Consider the following 18,989-nt stretch of genomic DNA (forward strand, 5'->3'; position numbering starts at 1 on the left):
GCTACGTGAAGGTGAAGTTCGGGTCACATCGGGAAAGAGTCTCTCTATTAATTTCTGTTATTTGGCTCCATCTTGTGGCGCTTTAAAGAACTAGACAACAGAAAAGCTCTTAGTTATTTCGAAATAGTGGTAGACGAAGTACACAATTCCTGATCTCGTGAAAAATGAACAAATCGCAGCTTAGATATTTTACACTTCAGGGAATGTAAAAGTATTCCTTTTGCATTTCAACTTGAGTAACAGCAGAAAAAGGACTCGCTTTTAAATGTGCTTAAGTATCAAAGAAAAAGTGCTGATCCATAACAATTGTGTTTTTAATAACTGGTGCGATTCGGTGTTCTATTCTCCTACACGTGATGCCTTATTAATAAGAGTTTTCTACTGTTACAGGCACCCATTCAGAGACCCTTCACTCCACACAAACTCTCACGAGAACCCTGATCTCCTGCTGGCTTGTTATTTAGCAGTCTGCAGAGTGGAAAGCAAAGATTTGGGAGATGTAGAAAGTTAGATATCACACATCCAAATGTTGTGAAGTAAAAGTTTTCAAATAGAGGAATCATCTGATAAAAGTACAGGTACTAGAAGAAATGTACAAAAAGTATGAAAAAATAGCCATATTGATGATGTATTATAATCACTGCTCAGGGAAAAGTAAAGCAGTTTTGCTGTGAGATGGTGTGACATTTTTTGTAGTTCCCTGGAGGAAATATATAATCACCAATCTACACACACAAACAAAAAAAAAAAGTTATAATACAAAATTCATATATTTAAATGGCAAGAATTTTTTATATTATTTTTTTTTATTGTTTTCATACAATAGGATTAAACACTTAATCTTAAACACTTTTAAAATTCTTAATTTTCTAATGATATAGTCTGGGTTTAATTTCTTCATAGATATTGTTAAATTAAAGCCCATGAATGTACTGACCAAACAGTAAACACAAGACCAGTACTGTATATTGATAAAAATATTAATTTCTCTCCACTTTGTAAAACCCGCAGTTCCTCCATGCATTTTCAAAGGTTTGAATTTTGCATTGTAAATCAGAACATTTTAAATGCAATATAAGCCTCATCTCATCTCCTAGCTGGATCTGGGCATTAAACATCATCGACATCATAGTTGATGTCCTCTCTCACAAGATACAAGGGAAGAATCTTCTTGAAGGTGAATCCATCCTTGCACAGAACCTGCATCAATTAGGTCACAGGCCTCCTCATGGCTGGAATGAGAGGTATCCTAACACAGGGCTGGAGATCATAAACCTTCCGACACCATGCTGTAAAAACTCTTCAATGGGGTTAAGGAAGGGAGAGTACAGTGGAAGGTATTGGAGTGAAAATTTAAGATGATCATGAAACCAGTTCTGGACCAGAACTGATCAGTGGAAAATACATTGGCCCAGATGACTCTGCATCCATTTGTTCTTTTGCAACCTTCTTTGTAATCTGTTTTACCTGTTAATCTAAATCCCTTACCTGTTGCCTTTTGATAGTGCTCACACCTGCTTGTTGATTACAATTAAGCACCTAAGGGTCTGCACAACTGATGGCTGTTTGATCATTTGGTTTGGAGTGGGATTTTAGAAAGCAGCACCTTGAAATAGCAAAGTAGTATGCATATCTGGGCTTTGGTTTTGCTCCTTGAATTTAAGGTTTCACTAACTATGTTATTTTTTATTTTTTTTTGTTTAAACAATCGTATAAAAACTGTAACAAGAAATATATCGCCCTTGCAGAAAGACATTTCATATGAAGATGGCGCCATCTGGTGGACAACAATTCCAGTGTGAAGTTAAGCTCTCAAGATTCTCCTGATCTCAGTTGTGTATGTTGAGTAAGTGAAATTAAAATAATAATAATTAAAGCTGAAAAACAGTGGTTGATGTTCTTAATTATTGCCCCAAGAGCCACATTCGGACAAAATAAATGCGCATACTTTAAGTATTATTTTGAAACATGACCATGTTAAATTACTGTACACTGAACAATTTAATGTTCAAATATTAGTTACTAAAAAGCCATTTAGTCAATTTTACTGTATTAGAAAGAAACTCCCTGTAAATATAATATGATTACTTAAATCATGAAAATATGTTTCATCATGCAGGTCTACATGTAAATGCAAAGACAGCTGACTGCAGACATTTGCATTCCTTGTGGTATTTTGGCAGAAAAACTTCCAAATTGTGATGTCATATTACAACTGAGCCAAAGTTGTTGAAGGTACACATGCAAAAGGCTGGAAGAAGTTGCAAATCCAAACTGGTAGGTTTACTAAGTTTTTATCATATTTGAAATGGAATCCTAACATATGAGCTTCATCTTTTTTTTTTGCCACCATAATGAAGGAAGACATACCAACCCTCACCCAACATACTACATTCTTTGTTGAGACTGAATCTCATTATGTTCTAAGGGAGTGCAAACTTTTTACTATAAACACAAAAAAAAAAAAAACACAAACCAAATGATCTTGTTAGTTTAATGTACATTCATTGGCACAATACACAATTTCATTTTTAGTTAGATCCCAAAAAATAAGCTGTTATAAAGAGATTAAACCATTTTGCATCGACAACAAAAAGTCATTAACACTGGAAACAGCACAACTTTCATCAACTGATGAACATCAGAGTTTACTGTTTACTGAGGTGAGGTTTGATTTCATTGACATGTTGTCAGGTAAGTTTTATTCTCTAGTCCGTTTAGTTCAAATTTATCAAGACGTTTACGAGTTTCGAATACCTGCTTTGTAAAAGTTTTAGTTTTTGATCTTGCTCTATAATTAACAAATTCAATGTTACTAGGCCTTAATGTGCTACAAGTAAAAAACTAAAACAAAAATGCCAAATAAAAGAGATTCACACAAACTGTGCTTTGGCATCAAGTGATTGTCAGTTAGTAAACATTAAGGCTAAAGAAACAAGGTTTTGAAAAAGAGAGAGAGCGAGAGAGAGAACAACCATTACAATACAGTAATCCCCCGCTTTTCCACGGTTAGAATCTGGCGCCCCGGTGGTGCCCCCGGATATCGCGGAATTGCATTTGCCATACAACTAATTAGTTTGGCTGATTTTCCCGGTCTCTCGTGGATAGCACAATAGACCAAAAAACTTATAGAGAATTGTTTTTATGGAGTTGTATGTTGAAATAATGAAATGTATTAATAAAAATATAATTATCAATTATAAAATGAAATAAAATGTTAATACAGTACAGTACCGTATACATAAAATAGCATTTTTGCGGTGGCGTCCGTTTATCGCGGTTTTCGTTTATCGCGGGCGTTTTGAAACGTAACCACCGCCATAAACAGAGGATTACTGTATATCACGATCAATTTGTTCGCTTTTTCAAATTTGATCTGACCTTCTTTGACATTGTTTGTTGCGAATAAGTAAAGGGTCAGAGCTCATCCAGCACAGTTACAACTGTTACACCATGTTATCAAAACACGACGTTACTGAATAACAGCCCAGAACATCTAATTGTTCGGAAGGAAATGCAGTTATTAATACTTTACACATCACTGTATTAGAAAGAAACTCCTGTAAATATAATATGATTACTTAAATCATGAAAATATGTTTCATCATGCAGGTCTACATGTAAATGCAAAGACAGCTGACTGCAGACATTTGCATTCCTTGTGGTATTTTGGCAGAAAAACTTCCAAATTGTGATGTCATATTACAACTGAGCCAAAGTTGTTGAAGGTACACATGCAAAAGGCTGGAAGAAGTTGCAAATCCAAACTGGTAGGTTTACTAAGTTTTTATCATATTTGAAATGGAATCCTAACATATGAGCTTCATCTTTTTTTTTTGCCACCATAATGAAGGAAGACATACCAACCCTCACCCAACATACTACATTCTTTGTTGAGACTGAATCTCATTATGTTCTAAGGGAGTGCAAACTTTTTACTATAAACACAAAAAAAAAAAAAAACACAAACCAAATGATCTTGTTAGTTTAATGTACATTCATTGGCACAATACACAATTTCATTTTTAGTTAGATCCCAAAAAATAAGCTGTTATAAAGAGATTAAACCATTTTGCATCGACAACAAAAAGTCATTAACACTGGAAACAGCACAACTTTCATCAACTGATGAACATCAGAGTTTACTGTTTACTGAGGTGAGGTTTGATTTCATTGACATGTTGTCAGGTAAGTTTTATTCTCTAGTCCGTTTAGTTCAAATTTATCAAGACGTTTACGAGTTTCGAATACCTGCTTTGTAAAAGTTTTAGTTTTTGATCTTGCTCTATAATTAACAAATTCAATGTTACTAGGCCTTAATGTGCTACAAGTAAAAAACTAAAACAAAAATGCCAAATAAAAGAGATTCACACAAACTGTGCTTTGGCATCAAGTGATTGTCAGTTAGTAAACATTAAGGCTAAAGAAACAAGGTTTTGAAAAAGAGAGAGAGCGAGAGAGAGAACAACCATTACAATACAGTAATCCCCCGCTTTTCCACGGTTAGAATCTGGCGCCCCGGTGGTGCCCCCGGATATCGCGGAATTGCATTTGCCATACAACTAATTAGTTTGGCTGATTTTCCCGGTCTCTCGTGGATAGCACAATAGACCAAAAAACTTATAGAGAATTGTTTTTATGGAGTTGTATGTTGAAATAATGAAATGTATTAATAAAAATATAATTATCAATTATAAAATGAAATAAAATGTTAATACAGTACAGTACCGTATACATAAAATAGCATTTTTGCGGTGGCGTCCGTTTATCGCGGTTTTCGTTTATCGCGGGCGTTTTGAAACGTAACCACCGCCATAAACAGAGGATTACTGTATATCACGATCAATTTGTTCGCTTTTTCAAATTTGATCTGACCTTCTTTGACATTGTTTGTTGCGAATAAGTAAAGGGTCAGAGCTCATCCAGCACAGTTACAACTGTTACACCATGTTATCAAAACACGACGTTACTGAATAACAGCCCAGAACATCTAATTGTTCGGAAGGAAATGCAGTTATTAATACTTTACACATCACTCCATTAGAGGGCTTGAGCAATAACCCGTGGTGTGACAGGAATATTTAAAATGTTCTTAAAGCCAGGCGATATTCTTTGCATTTGTAGCTGAACACAGACAAGTACACGGATACTGATTTCGCTTTGTCTTTACTGACTGCTGTTAGCAAAGAGCTCCTTGTGCTGACTTGCGTCTGAAACAGTAACTAGAATGTAGCACGGAACCCGAGTGTGAAGAGCTGAATCAGCGAGTAGTGCACTTTTGACTTACAAGCGAAACCCAAAACCACGAGTGCTGAAGTGCTCACTGAAATGAACTGCTCAGCTCTTCACTGCTCCACGCTTTGCCACTCTCTTTATTTGTGCGCACGATTCACAGCACGTTTCACCTCTTAGAGGAAGACACTGTAGTACGTCCTATCGATATTTTTTTGTCGCAGAGAATAGCTTGTGCTCTGCTGTACTTCGTCGTCGTTAATCAAAAGAGCGAACATTGTTCGCTAATTAACAATGACTAGACTACATCACGTTATAGTCTGTTGTTCTGGATATGAAGAAGAAAAACACCTCTCCATCACAGAAATGCAGGACAACATTTTCATCAAAAAAAAAAAAACAAGAGAAAACTTTTCCGTCAAAAACGCACTCACGTCTCTAGAGAACGGCATAAAGATGAGGAAGAGATGACAGGACATGTCACGCAAAGCGTGTGAAACGTCTCCTGAATCAATACAGGACAAAGGTATTTTTTGCATTACACAGCACCGAAAATGTCCACATCATGAAAAAAAGCCAGTCCCATAGGAAGGCATGTCTACTTACAAATATATCACAATGAAGTGTTTTGCATAAACTGTCCATGCTATTTGCATAAACTGTCCATGCTATTTGCATAAACTGTCCATGCTATTTGCATAAACTGTCCATGCTATTTGCATAAACTGTCCATGCTATTTGAAAACAAGATTTTTTTAAAATAATTTCTCTATTTTTTTTTTTCGATAAAAATGTTGAAACTCCAGCTGTTGGATGTGTAACTTCTATCAACTAAAGTATTCCTTTATATTTCCTTTGATTTATTTGCGTTATCAAACTCTGACAAATAACTTTGGAAGATGATTCACCAGAACACCAAACTGCTGTAACGTAGAGGATTATAAATCCTGCAGTTACTAAGGACGAGCTTGTACCTATTGCACGTTTTCTCAAATATGGTCAAATTAGAAAAAAATGGCAAGAAACATCAGAAACAAGGGATCTCGGCTGTACCATAGGCGTGGTTCTCAATCAATCGTACGCACTTTGTACCATTCATATGGATCTTTTCAACGTAGTGCATTTTGAAACTTTATTCTAAAGAGGTCAAATTATGCACCTGAAATTATCTTTAAAACTAAATTTTTTTAAACATAATAAATGTTTAAAAAAAATGTGCAACAAAGAAAGATTTTTTTTTTTTGACAGTGTGTTTCAATTATTATTATTTCTCTCCGTAGGCACTTGGTACATCATCCACAGCTCGTCATTTACACAACCAACAGGACGTGTTCTTAATATATGGCATATACTTACATATTTCTGCTGAAGCACAGAAATGCGTGGGACAATAGAGAAGTGACACACACACACACACACACACACACACACACACACACACACACACACACACACACACACACACACAAGAGCATTAAAACTGCCCACAGCTGTCTGCCTCTCTCGCTCTCATATACACCAGAAACACCTGCTTTTGCTCTTCTGTGGTGTGAGTGGTCCACAGGATAAAGATAGAAACCATGGGCATTATTCATTAGCAGTGAGAAAAAGTAGCGAGATGCCCCAAACTTCTCCGTTCTGCTCCATTACATCCTTATTGCTGTTTCTCTATTATCATTTATAGGTTCACTACTAAGTGGGAATCTCAAACGTCTTACATCTGAAATAAAATAAACGCGCTTTCGGCTTTCGATTGACGGAAAAGTTAGTGATCAAGGCAGCTTTGAGGCAGAAAGACAGGAATTCTAAAGATATAGAAAAAAGAAAATCTAGATACAGGCTGTACCTATAAACATACAGAGAGTTTTTGATGTTTCAACCTGAAGCAGAACTGAGTGATATGAGAATATATGATGATTCTGTTCCTCCTGGCTTACAATTCTTCAGTTTTTAAGCAACAGAAAGCATTTTAGGCTTTTTGTTTTTCTTACACAGGATCTTACCCCCACCCCCTCATTTTGATCTCCTGCTTGTCTGCTCGTAACGGAATCACACTGTGGACAATTTCTTTTCTAATCATGTATGTATGTCATACACATAACTCTGATGAAGCAAACGAGTAAATCGCCCAGCTATACATCATGAACATATTGCACTTTTACTGGAGATCCTGGATGTTGCCTGACATGAACACTTGTGAGATGGCAGTATGAAGAAAGAGATCGTACAGGACATACAATCGTTCTGTCTGTAACTCTATTTCTATTTCAATCACACACACATAGTGTGTACCAAGAGATTCTTCAAAAACAAAACAAAAATCGAAAACAAAAATCAATTAAAATGTCACTTCACATTCCTGCTAAACATGGTAACACAAACTTTTTACTAGATTCCCATTTCTGTGTCTGTGTGTGTAAAACTCCCTGCTTTCTCAAGCAGCATGTGGGCTGGTTTCAACTCTTCCTCAAGTCCAAAACAAGCAGAAATAAGACCCTTGTTATTCTATTCCAGCCCACCTCTGATAGAGGGACATGGGCAGACATCTTAGTGGCAGTATCACCCCTAAAAAAAAAACGACCATCTATCGCACTCCCACCTTGCGGAGCAGGATCTGGGTGAGGTCAAATGTCATAAAGCTGATGCCTACTGCAATCGGCCCTTTTACCCAGTTCATGCTGAGGCCTTTGTACAGGCCGCGGATGACGCCCTCCTCAGAGACGATTTCTCGCATGGTTCCCCCAATGGTGCTGTACGTGTGGCCCGTCACACCTGCTGTCTGCATACGACGGCGTACTACGTCCAGCGGGTATGAAGCTGACTGGCCGATAAGGCCGGCGCACGCGCCAAACCCCAGCCGTTCGTATGAGTAAGGCTGAGCTCTTCCTGTCTTCTCTAAAACACACACAATGATAGAGTTTGTTTACATTTTTTAACATTTATGAATAAACCATTTCCTGTATCCTAGTTTCTGGGACATTATCGAGAAGCACTATGTCGTTTAAACAGTTCAAACGTCAACCTTTAAAATCACTGGTGTGAACCAGCTTGCTGTTACAGGAATTCCCAATAAAAGGAAAACTAGAAAAGTGGGTATGAGTAGGTCAGGCTCCAATAGCACTGGTAAGAATGGAATTTTGAACCTTTTAAAGCACTTTTAAAGGAATTTTTGAACATTTAGAAACTACAGCTAAACAATATAACGATTGTAATTGCAGCTGACAAACATCATCTAGTCAAATATTTCAACTTTATTCCCTACGCACGCCCACGCACACATTTACATTCACACAGTGGAATGTACCTGCATGGAGTTTCTTAAGGGACTCATAAGTGAAAAAGCTGAGGCCTGCATAAGGAATCACACCCAGTATAGTGGGAGTAAATCCTCTGTAGAGGGTCTTCAGTCCTTCTTCACGAGAGATCCGCACAAATACGTGCATTATGTTACTGTACCTGGAGAAAACACACACACGTCAAAGACTTACATACTGTACAAAACCTTCAGGTAATAAAGTCAATGCACCACTGTGCATTGCAAATTACAAATTTTCTTTATGAAAATAAAGTCCAATGAAGAGCTTACATTTCTTTCGGAGTGACTGCCATGCGAGCACGCACCATGTCGAGTGGGTATGTGATCATGGCAGCTGTGGTACCGGCCAGTGAGCCAGCCAGGAGTCTCGGCACAGGAGGCAGAACCCTGTAACAGAGAGGAAAGAAACATAAGGTTCATTTTTGAGATTCCCGAAAGTTGCTAAGACACATTATACTGTTAGTTGCTGTTTATACTTTGACACTACTTGGAGAACAATGTCTGTTAATCACTTATTCAGAAAATCACCCGACAATTAGACCCATATACACTAATTATTCAGTCATGAGGCCATGTCAACACTAAAAGGTTTATGTTTGAAAACGCATATTTTTCTCTCGTTTTTATTCTTTCATCTACAACCTGACTGCGCTGACAATCAAAGGCAATATAGCTTTTTGAAAACGCGTGAAAATGAAGGCTTTAGAAAAAACGAGGACACATTTTTCGTCATTTCTGCGACGTTTCAAAGAGCCGGAAGGCAAATTAACAGTAGGCGGAAGCATTTACAGCCGTTTTATAAATTTGGACGTTTTTAGATCAAAAAGAGTTTCAAACATCAGATACATCATTCAAGTTACTAAAAAGTTTTTAATCTCACTTCAACGGTTATTATTTCTTTTTTTTTTACTGAAACATTTTCTAGCTAATTTCTTTTTTTGCAACTATTTCCCCCATAATAAATAAGCCATGCTTATTTAACCCAGCATGACCCTGGCCAGGCAGTTAGTGAGAAATAATTAATAAATGCTGTAAAATGTACTGTGTTTATGGTACAGACCATTTCCTTCACTTGTACTGTGACCTTTACATCTGATTGTTTGTTTACAAAAACCTCCTAATATCTCAACATTCTTAAAAACAGGTTTCTCACTCACATTTGGCAAACAAGGAAATTTTTGCTTACATATTTGTGCTTTACATAATGATCATATCTCATCCAAGCTAGTATTGTGACTTCAGAAAGCTATACCAAACATCTGGAAAGTGGTTTAAAGGCTACTTACTTGCCCTGAAAGCCATAATAGCCTCCTAGAATCCTCTTGTATTGTTCGTGAGCACAAAACTGGATGGCAGCGTAGGGGATGACCCTCACCATGGTGGCCGAATTTCCCCTCCATAAACTCAGAAAGCCTTCCTTCAGATAGGTGCGATAAATCAACCGGTACGCCTCCTGTCCACCACAAAGACAGTAATTCGTATGGGTTTGTCCTTATTTGAAAAATAAGAAAATCTACGAACCAAAGTATTGCTTTTAGTATTAACGCACACATCTAATATGCACACATTAAAACACTGCTACTGTCCATCTGGCTTTTCTTTTTCTTTTATTCTTCAGTACTAATTCTCAGCAACAGAAATACTCACTTTGGCTGAAAATCTATTTGAAGACACTACAAGGGGGGAAAAAAACATATGTTAGAATATGTACTTAAATTTGTGATGGATTGAAAAATCTATTTGGCAACATTTATTTAATGCCAAACAACTAAACAGACAAGAAGTGTTCTGCCTTGACATTTTAAAAACAGTTTCATTAGAGAGTCCTCTCAACCTTTTTCCAAAGCCCACATGGCCTTTCTGTTGTTATTTATGCATTCAAGTTGTTCATAAAGACAGCCTTTCCAAACTGGACACTAAAATGTCACACTCCTATAATAACTTGAAGCACAAAAGCCAAATGGATGCGGTATATTCTCTGAGCTTTGGCTGAAGTACTGGTCACCGTAACATGAATGAACTTTCTCGATCATATTAGCACGCACATACTGTAATATATATATATATATATATATATATATATATATATATATATATATATATATATATATATATATATATATATTAAAAAAAAGACAAATTTCATTCTTTTTATATTTTCTCTATAACCCATTTTTGTGTTTTTATTTCCATAATGAACAACCAGTGAGTCTTTTACCTGCCAAAACAGATCCAATTTCTTTACAAAGCTTGACAGAACATTTCATACTGTGTGTGTTGTTTGTATAAATGTGTCTTGCCTTGGAAGATGATTTTGGTCCTGTCCAGCGGCGCGACTGCTGTTTTAGCCACAGCTCCCGCGAAGGCTCCAGAGAGCAGCGAGTTCAGCACAGTGCGGCCCTGCTTACAACTCTGCACACACAAACACGATCACGTTGCAAAATCCCCAGGGACAAAACTTGCTCTAGGCTACTTGAAATATTTTATATCGTAGGTAGATAATTCATTGTTTAGATAAGTGCAGGGTTAAATATCTTCTAAGTGTACATTTATGTGCATAGCATGGAAAAAGAAAGTGAAATAGAACAGATATTCCAACGGTGATAACCGATACGTCCATTACACACTCCAAACACGTTATTTTACACAGACATAAGAAATTAAGCTATTTTCAACAAGAAATCAAGAAATGCGCATGACACCTAATTGCCAGGTCCAATGACGCCCCAGTGTAAAGCATGCCGTCCTGGCACTGTGTTTGTTTGAGATCTTGTTGATTATTAAGCCAAACTTTGGCCAAACTTTCGTCAAAATTCAGGAATGCAGCAGTCCAAGATAGGAGACTGAACCATTTAGGTAGTGGTTAAAATCAAGAGGTTATCATAACAGACACACAGTATGATGATAATCATCAGGTACAGAAATAGAAGCTTTACGGCCACTATTTTTAAATGCAGGAAGCCAAAAAATATTTAATTTGATTCTATTTAAAGTGTTCCACCATTCTGGAAGCAAATGAAGTGTCCCACGATGTTGACCGTAGAGAAAACTGAGATGAGAAATATGCATCGGGTTAGAAAGTTTTTAACCCATGGCAGTTATAAAGACATGTTAGTGTGAGTGGCAGAGTGCAGACAAGATTACACAAGAAAAATAAGTCATCGAGTTCCTCGTTTCGGCCCCAAAAATGTAACCAGACACTTAATACAGTTCCTGTTCCTCCCTATACAGTATTTTTAGTATCTAAAGTAGATTCCCAATGAAAGTTCTTAAAGAACTATAAGAAACAAGTAGATTGAAATCATCATGAGTACAGATCATAACTCTATAATCTACTGTTTGGTGAAGACTGGTTGCAGTTGTGCTTGAGGTTGAGCAAAGTGAGCAAAATATCACAAGATCTTGATGGCATAATAACTGTAGTGGTGATATATTTCTTCCTGTATCACCACTACTAAGGTTGCCAGTGATATTGTGTGGTTGACGCGTTCAGGAAACACGAGAAGAGATGAATGTAAAGTAAACTGGCGATATTTACTTTGAAAAAAGGGAAAAGAAAAACAATTAAGCTTGGCTTAAGGTGTCTTGTGCGCTACGTTCAATGATGCCGGCACCGCCTCAGCCTCAGCCTCGCCGTGCCACTCCTTTATAACTTTAACAAACATCAAAAAAATCATGAAAACATTCCGACCAAGAATAAATTGAAATAAAATCGAAACTCTAAATAACACATTTCAAACATAAATCTATCTAATGGCTTCTACAATAACAATGTTATGAAGCAAACACTTACACATACTTAAAGACTCACAGGTGATTTCCCAGTAATCCATTATTAGACTTTGCTTCATACCACGTTTCCTTATTAGAACCGCAATTTTTTTTTATTATCTAAATTTACCCAATTTCCTTTTTCATTTCAGACCAGGATTCTGAATCACCTGGCGATGTGTCAGGATGTGTCAAAAACAAAAATCAGCCCATACAGAACTCAAACCTTAATAGCGTTTCACTCCGTGTAATCACACGACATGCTCGCCCTCAAGAATCTACACTTTGAACTAAAACTGTAGATTTTCTATAACTACAGGTTGCGCTTGGCGCTACAAAACCCAATAGCAATCTGAAGTAAAAATTTTGCTAAGCAGCAAACAATCTGATATGGATGTTGCTGTCATTTTATCTTTGACACACAGGGAGGTTTAACCCAGTCAGTACAGCAAAACCAGCCGCCCCTACCAGTATTGTTACCTCAGGTTATTTTCACGCTGTTTGTACACACTTACTGTTGCCTAAATACACATGCATACACACCCACACAGTTTTCTTAGAGCGTAGACAGAGCTGCCAAAACTTAATCAATTGTTCATTGTGCATAACAATCCAGTGAAGTCCTCCTTCTCTAAAGTCACAGTCACCAGTTGCCCAGGGCGATTAGTAAATTATACTGACTCATACAAAAGACCTTAACACTGCCATTGACATAATGTGTACATAAAGTGTACATTTAAAAAATCCAGGAACTTAATTGTATCATAACTAAATTAAGGCCGAAAAAAAGTCAATATAATTATGAGTCACATGACCCAAACGCTTTGCCACTTGTTCGAGACATTTCTTAATCAATAACATCTTTAGCTGTTGAATGCAATTTAATTACCTCTGATTGGCTGGAGGGGGACCGTGGCAGCATCTCACTCTGTGTGAGAGTCCCTCGATGTTCCTGCACTCCATTCCCCATGCCAGCCTTTTATACACACACACACACACACACACACACACACACACACTCCTTGCACTCAAGGGGGTTTGGCAGCACACATACACTTGCAGAACGACTGCCTGGAAGAATTAAAACAGAACAAAGCACAATTAGCCTGCAAACAAGAACACACTTCTAATGAACATAAGTCTTTTAAGCTGTTCAACTTTAAATACTTTCATATTCTAGCGTTTGAATATAGTGAAGTCTTTTTTACTCAACTATTTGACAGAGTTCCTTAATGAGATGCAAAAATTCAAGTGTTTACTACATGAGGTACAATATAATGATGGTAAACACCACTTCCACCTATCGCTTCCACCACTTCAACACTATCCACCTATCGAAATGTTTCTAATAGAAATTATTAATTCTGTTATAACATAGCTAACTTTTTTGTGTGAAAATAAGTGATTAGTGAACAATAAGTGAAAAGTGAGTCCTTGAAAGCAGATAAGTGAAAATTGACAGGCTTTAATTAAGGGTTATTTTCCAAGATAAAAAAAAATTTACAATCATCAGAACATAATCGATCAAATGTGAATTCTGTCTCTTAGAAAGAAGTAATACGCTTCATTGCTTAAGAAAATAAATAAAATTTTAAGAAGGAATTTTGCACTTATTAGATCTCATGCTTAAATCTCACACTGAAAATGACAGAAATGTGGAAGAAATTATCTGAACTTTGACCAGTGAAACGCCACCAGACAGCTTAGTGCAGAAGAGATTACGACTTGAAATTCCAGAACAACAACAACAACAACAACAATAATAAAAATAAAAAAAGGAACAGAAAGATTACACATTAAATGTAGATTACTGTCCCAGGACAGTGGTGGTTTAATGGTTAAGGCTCTGGGTTACTCATCAGAACGGGGGTGTGGAAGTTTCCAGCCACTTTTTGATTATTGATCAAGCCACCAACCCTAACTTTCTACCAAGCTAGGAGAAAGCAATGAAAATATGTGCTGTATTGCACATTTGAATACTTAAAACTTTACTGATTATCAAATACAGTGTGACTAGTAGCAATCTCGAAAACGCAGGAGTGTAAAACAGACTTTAGACTGTTTCGTCACTGTAAAATGATACCCAAGGATGACATGGTCACTGAGAGCTATGCACTCGTTCATCAGAACGATTTAATCAATTTGAGTACAATCTGATATTCTTTTAACACACAAACCGAATGCACCTTTTTCCACGCTATCTCTCCATGGTTTGGAAGGTCAGGTCAAAGCACAGCTGAAGAGACAAACGGCTTTTTGCAGAGCTCACGGTGTTGTTGAGGGGAAACCTGACTTCACCCAGCTGGCCCACAATCGCGTGCTATTCTCAGTCACAGTCAAGCACAACGTTTGCACGGTGTTCGGATATCATGCTGTTGTGCGTGGTGGGTTTTCTGGGTGAAAGGTTGTCGAACTAAATAGGAACAAATCTAACTGTAAAACACAACAATGTCTGGACAAGCAAACATAAAAATCCACACCCAAAACCTGTTCAGAGCGAGCAGGTACATGTTGCTTCGAGGCTTATACAATAAACTCAAAACTGCATTAAAGACTGTGAATTGTTAACTCTTAGTGACAGCTTATAAAACAGGACCTGTGTCAGGTGTCACTTAAAACCTAATCCATTGCCATCAAGTGCATCTTCATTATTTCCTAAAAGTTCTCTCTGACTTGTATACACCTTTTTCCCCAATAGCTTCTACTCCATGTCCTTCTCTCCACCTGATTTCACCTTGAGGGATCGACTTACCGCAATGCTGCCAAGCTTTGAGTCTTTAGTCTGCTTTTGAAAAGAGTCTCATTACAAAATGGATTAGGTAAGATCTCGACGAGGAACTTTCCATCACAAACATCCTGCTGTTTCTAAAGAAAGAATGCCATATGCAATACTATCAAACGAGACACATTTAAAGGCTTCCAGTGAACCAGGTCAATGATTAAACTGAATCCTTTGGCTTAAAAAGCTATACTAGAGCTACGAGGATGAGGTACGAGACCTTAGAGTAAATAAATCAAGCTAAAGTCGGTGTAAATAATAAATCAGCAATCAGTACCTTAAGGCCGACGTTTGTTGATATTTACACAACCTCAAGAAATTATTGTAAAACCATAAAAATACTATGAACAATATCTTCAATTCAGAGCCACTGAAATTACGGTGTTATCTTTTTTCTCACCACAATGTAAATATCACAAGGATGGTGACAGTCCATGATCTCAACAAGTTAATATTAAGACAAAACTAGTCATTTGTGGCTACTGGTTATCAGGTTGCAGCCATGACACACTACCATTAAGATTGTGTATTCAGATTTGGTAACTCGGACCACAAAACGTTTCAGAAACGAATTACAAGAAGGAAACGGCTGCACAAACAAATCATTTCTTGCTTGGACTTCTAGTTCGGAGGTGGTTAAGGCATTGGATCCAAAGGTTGTGAATTGAAAATCACCAAGCTGCTGATCCTGGGCCCCTGAGAAAGGCCCTTAATCACACCGCTGCTCAGTTGTATGAATGAGATGTAATGTAAGTCGCTTTGGAAAAGGGTGTAAGTCAAATACAATTACATTAATGATATCTGACTACAAGTAGCACTTGATTCCAGCACACTGAGATCATGTGTAATGTGTCTGAACTTGAATTATATCATAATAAATATAACACTAGTGCCAGAAATAATGTGGCAGAGGTTGGCTCAGGGGTCAAATGTAAAAGGTCAAAAGAATTTTATTTTTAAAGCACAATGACACCTATAGAGTCAAAATCACTGTATCTGTGTAGAGAGCAACAGAAATGTAAATATAAACAACGTTTCAGAGGATTAATCGATGATAAAATCTCAAATTAAATATATAAACATGTCAGATATCAGTCCAGAATGAAAACACGTACATCAGATAAGACTGGAAGTGCATGTTTGAAAGTTAGCAAGATAACCAGTGTAATGCAAATGTTTTGACCCAATGTTAATCATTTATCCGTAATGAAACAGATCCACACTCACTTTTCTGATGATAGAAACTTTCTCTCTGGTTGTTTTTGTTTTGTTTTCTGCAGGACGGAATGCTGAACAAACTAGACCCTTAGGACAACCACTCCCCTTGAGATTTAGCCAGCTAACCCTAACGCGAACCCAGCGGCAGCTCAGCACGCAGGAGGCTTTACCCACAGCGACACAGGCTTCACAGTCCCACTCAAACCCGCACACGCCCGTCTCCAGGTCCCACAAACCCCGCAGGAGTCAGCTGCGTTCACGGCGACGGCGACTGACACACGCTACCGTGTACCGTCCATGCTGTTTTCGCCCGGACCTGTTGACGCTCCTGTCTCCATTCCCATCCGCCAATCTTTCGAAATCAAGTGCACTAAACTCCCCTCATTCGTGTTCCGTGAAGTGCGCACTTGTGTAGGAGATGCCACGCCGTTTAAAACGTAGCCTCTGTTTGAGAAAGGCACGCAAGGGCGAAGCGGGGTGCATTCTGGGAAATGAAGTCTCTCGACGCAAAAGCAAGTCGGGATAGGTTCGTTTGAGGGGCGTGACAGCAAATGACAGGTCAGGGCATGTACTGATCGTCAGGATTTGCCAAATTTAGCTTAATTGCAGAATTAAGGCATTATTTTGGAACCAACATATATAATTTTCGGTCTTTTCCTGTACTTTCGCCTATAGTTATTTATGTAATGTGCTGTTTAATGCTTGAATCTGATTGGTCAGAACATATGCTTTTTTTTTTCTCTTTATTGCAAACATTAATTAACAGCAACTTTATTGAAATCAAAACAGGTATAACAAAAGAAAAGAAAGAAAGAGACGGCATGCAGACATTACAAAAGCATAGAAAAGCATACCTTTGTCACCATCAGCGATGGCAAAAGTAAACACACCCTTCAATCAAGTAGAAGTACAGATACTCGTGTTTTAAAAGACACGATAAAAGTTAAAATTTAAAGTAGTGACTACACGTTTTTACTCAAGTTAAAGTAAAGAAGTTTGGGCTCTGATATGTATTGAAGTAAAAAGTAGCAAAAGCTCCCTGTTTTTAGTGTCACGCTGGTAACTGGACGTCAGATCAGATTGATATTAGGGCTGTCAGTCGATTAAAATATTTAATTGCATGTTTTTATCTTTTCTAAATGTACCTTTAATACTTTGAATTTTTTTATACTCTAATCAACATGAGCATGGAGAAATATTGATGCTTTATGCAAATGTATGTTTATTATTAGTTAAACCAAACTCAACATAGAGCATGAAGACAAAATATTCTTTTAAATGTGTTTTTAAATTAATTATGGTGTTTTACATTACGTAAATCGTCAGGACACCAAATGGGACCTTTGCTATGTTTCCACACGGACGGTTAATGAGGTGATACAGGAGAAACTGTACATCTTCTAACTTTCATATAGATTACATAATTAGTAATCATCATAATCATATTTCATTGTGTGCATCAAATGTTTACTGATTAATAAATCTTTTTGGTACAGTTTTATACACACACACACACACACACACACACACACACATATATATATATATATATATATATATATATATATATATATATATATATATATATATATATATATATATATATATATATGTGTGTGTGTGTGTGTGTGTGATGAATCTATATAACGATATACAAGTTTCACTTTTTTTGAACTACTCAAATAAATCAACTTTTTACTGATATTCTAATTTATTGAGCTGCACCTGTATATCTGAGTAAAGTAAGGATGTGTTTTAAAAAGTAGAAACTACAGATATTTGTGTAAAAATTTAATGAGTGAAAGTCAAAAAATCTCCTTAAGTACAGTAACAAAGTATTTCTAGTTCGTTAATTCCCACCTCTTGTCACCATAAACCATTAAAGGATTTGAATAATGGGTTCAAGTATAGTATAAGTTTTGGAGCTCTTTGGGTTTAAAGGTTCTGATGTACTTAAAAGAAGTAAAGTGGAATGTAATATCAGGACAGAATCATCTAGAGTTGGGTTTCTAATGAACAGCTCTGCCTTTGTGAATATGAAATTGACCCAGGAGACCGAGGAACAACAAGTATAATCAAAATGAATGAGTGCAAATCTGAATTCTAATTTTCTTTTCTTTTTTTTTTTTTTTTAACAACATAGGAATAGAAACAGGTAACTTCTGACCAAAAAGACTTGTGAATGGACTCTTCTTCAAAACAAAATGACTAACACCTTTTAAGGTCTAAATCAGAACAGATATTTATAAAAGCTCAAATAGGTAATAACGGGGAATGTTTAACTCTTACCTGAAGTGCCGTGTCCAGACATGTATTATTATCTGGTTGAGACCGAGTGCGTCTACAGGAGAGAAGCGGTTCAGACCTATTGGAGTCTGAATGTTTACACTCACTACATTAGCGGACATTTCTAGCTTGTGTTCGGTGAGGGTTGGAGCGTCACACGCGGTTCAAAGCGTCCTCTGCGTTGCCTTGGTAACCGGGAGGTTATTAGCGCACATTGCGAGATGCACTGTTTAATCCGCGGTGGCTGAAGTATGAGTTTGTATGTAATGTATGACATCACAAGGTAGAATTTAACAACATTACACTATAAGTAAACTACAAGTAAACTATAACAACAGTACACTATAACTGGAGTTATACTAGACTACACTGCTGTATATCTCAAAT

General features: G+C 37.0%; 1 protein-coding gene across 3 annotated transcripts; it reads right to left on the minus strand.

Annotated features, from left to right (window-relative positions):
* Nucleotides 1-7,474: 7,474 nt before the first annotated feature.
* On the minus strand, nucleotides 7,475-18,741 carry slc25a42 (solute carrier family 25 member 42). 3 transcript variants are annotated; one of them, XM_046876568.1, is made up of 9 exons: nucleotides 16,326-17,387; nucleotides 14,506-14,732; nucleotides 13,209-13,390; nucleotides 10,849-10,960; nucleotides 10,196-10,221; nucleotides 9,835-10,001; nucleotides 8,819-8,935; nucleotides 8,537-8,688; nucleotides 7,475-8,127 (listed from the first exon to the last, which is right to left on the minus strand). In XM_046876568.1, the coding sequence occupies exons 3-9, from the start codon at nucleotides 13,287-13,289 to the stop codon at nucleotides 7,817-7,819; spliced, it is 966 nt and encodes a 321-aa protein (XP_046732524.1). In that variant the 5' UTR covers nucleotides 13,290-13,390; nucleotides 14,506-14,732; nucleotides 16,326-17,387; the 3' UTR covers nucleotides 7,475-7,816. The 3 variants fall into 3 exon arrangements, with proteins under 3 accessions (XP_046732524.1, XP_046732523.1, XP_046732522.1); XM_046876567.1 differs by lacking the exons at nucleotides 14,506-14,732; nucleotides 16,326-17,387 and adding an exon at nucleotides 18,606-18,741; XM_046876566.1 differs by lacking the exon at nucleotides 14,506-14,732 and having other exon boundaries at nucleotides 16,326-17,385.
* Nucleotides 18,742-18,989: the final 248 nt, after the last annotated feature.

The sequence above is a fragment of the Silurus meridionalis genome, chromosome 20, assembly GCF_014805685.1.
Source record: "Silurus meridionalis isolate SWU-2019-XX chromosome 20, ASM1480568v1, whole genome shotgun sequence".
In the NCBI taxonomy this organism is placed as follows: Eukaryota; Metazoa; Chordata; class Actinopteri; order Siluriformes; family Siluridae; genus Silurus; species Silurus meridionalis.

Coding starts and splice junctions, on each gene's coding strand:
- slc25a42 (XM_046876567.1), bottom strand. CDS start 13,289: ATGGGGAATGGAGTGCAGGAACATCGAGGGACTCTCACACAGAGTGAG. Junction 10,961..13,208: donor CCCCCTCCAGCCAATCAGAG/GTAATTAAATTG, acceptor TTGTGTGTGCAG/AGTTGTAAGCAGGGCCGCAC. Junction 8,936..9,834: donor TATTATGGCTTTCAGGGCAA/GTAAGTAGCCTT, acceptor TCTCTGTTACAG/GGTTCTGCCTCCTGTGCCGA.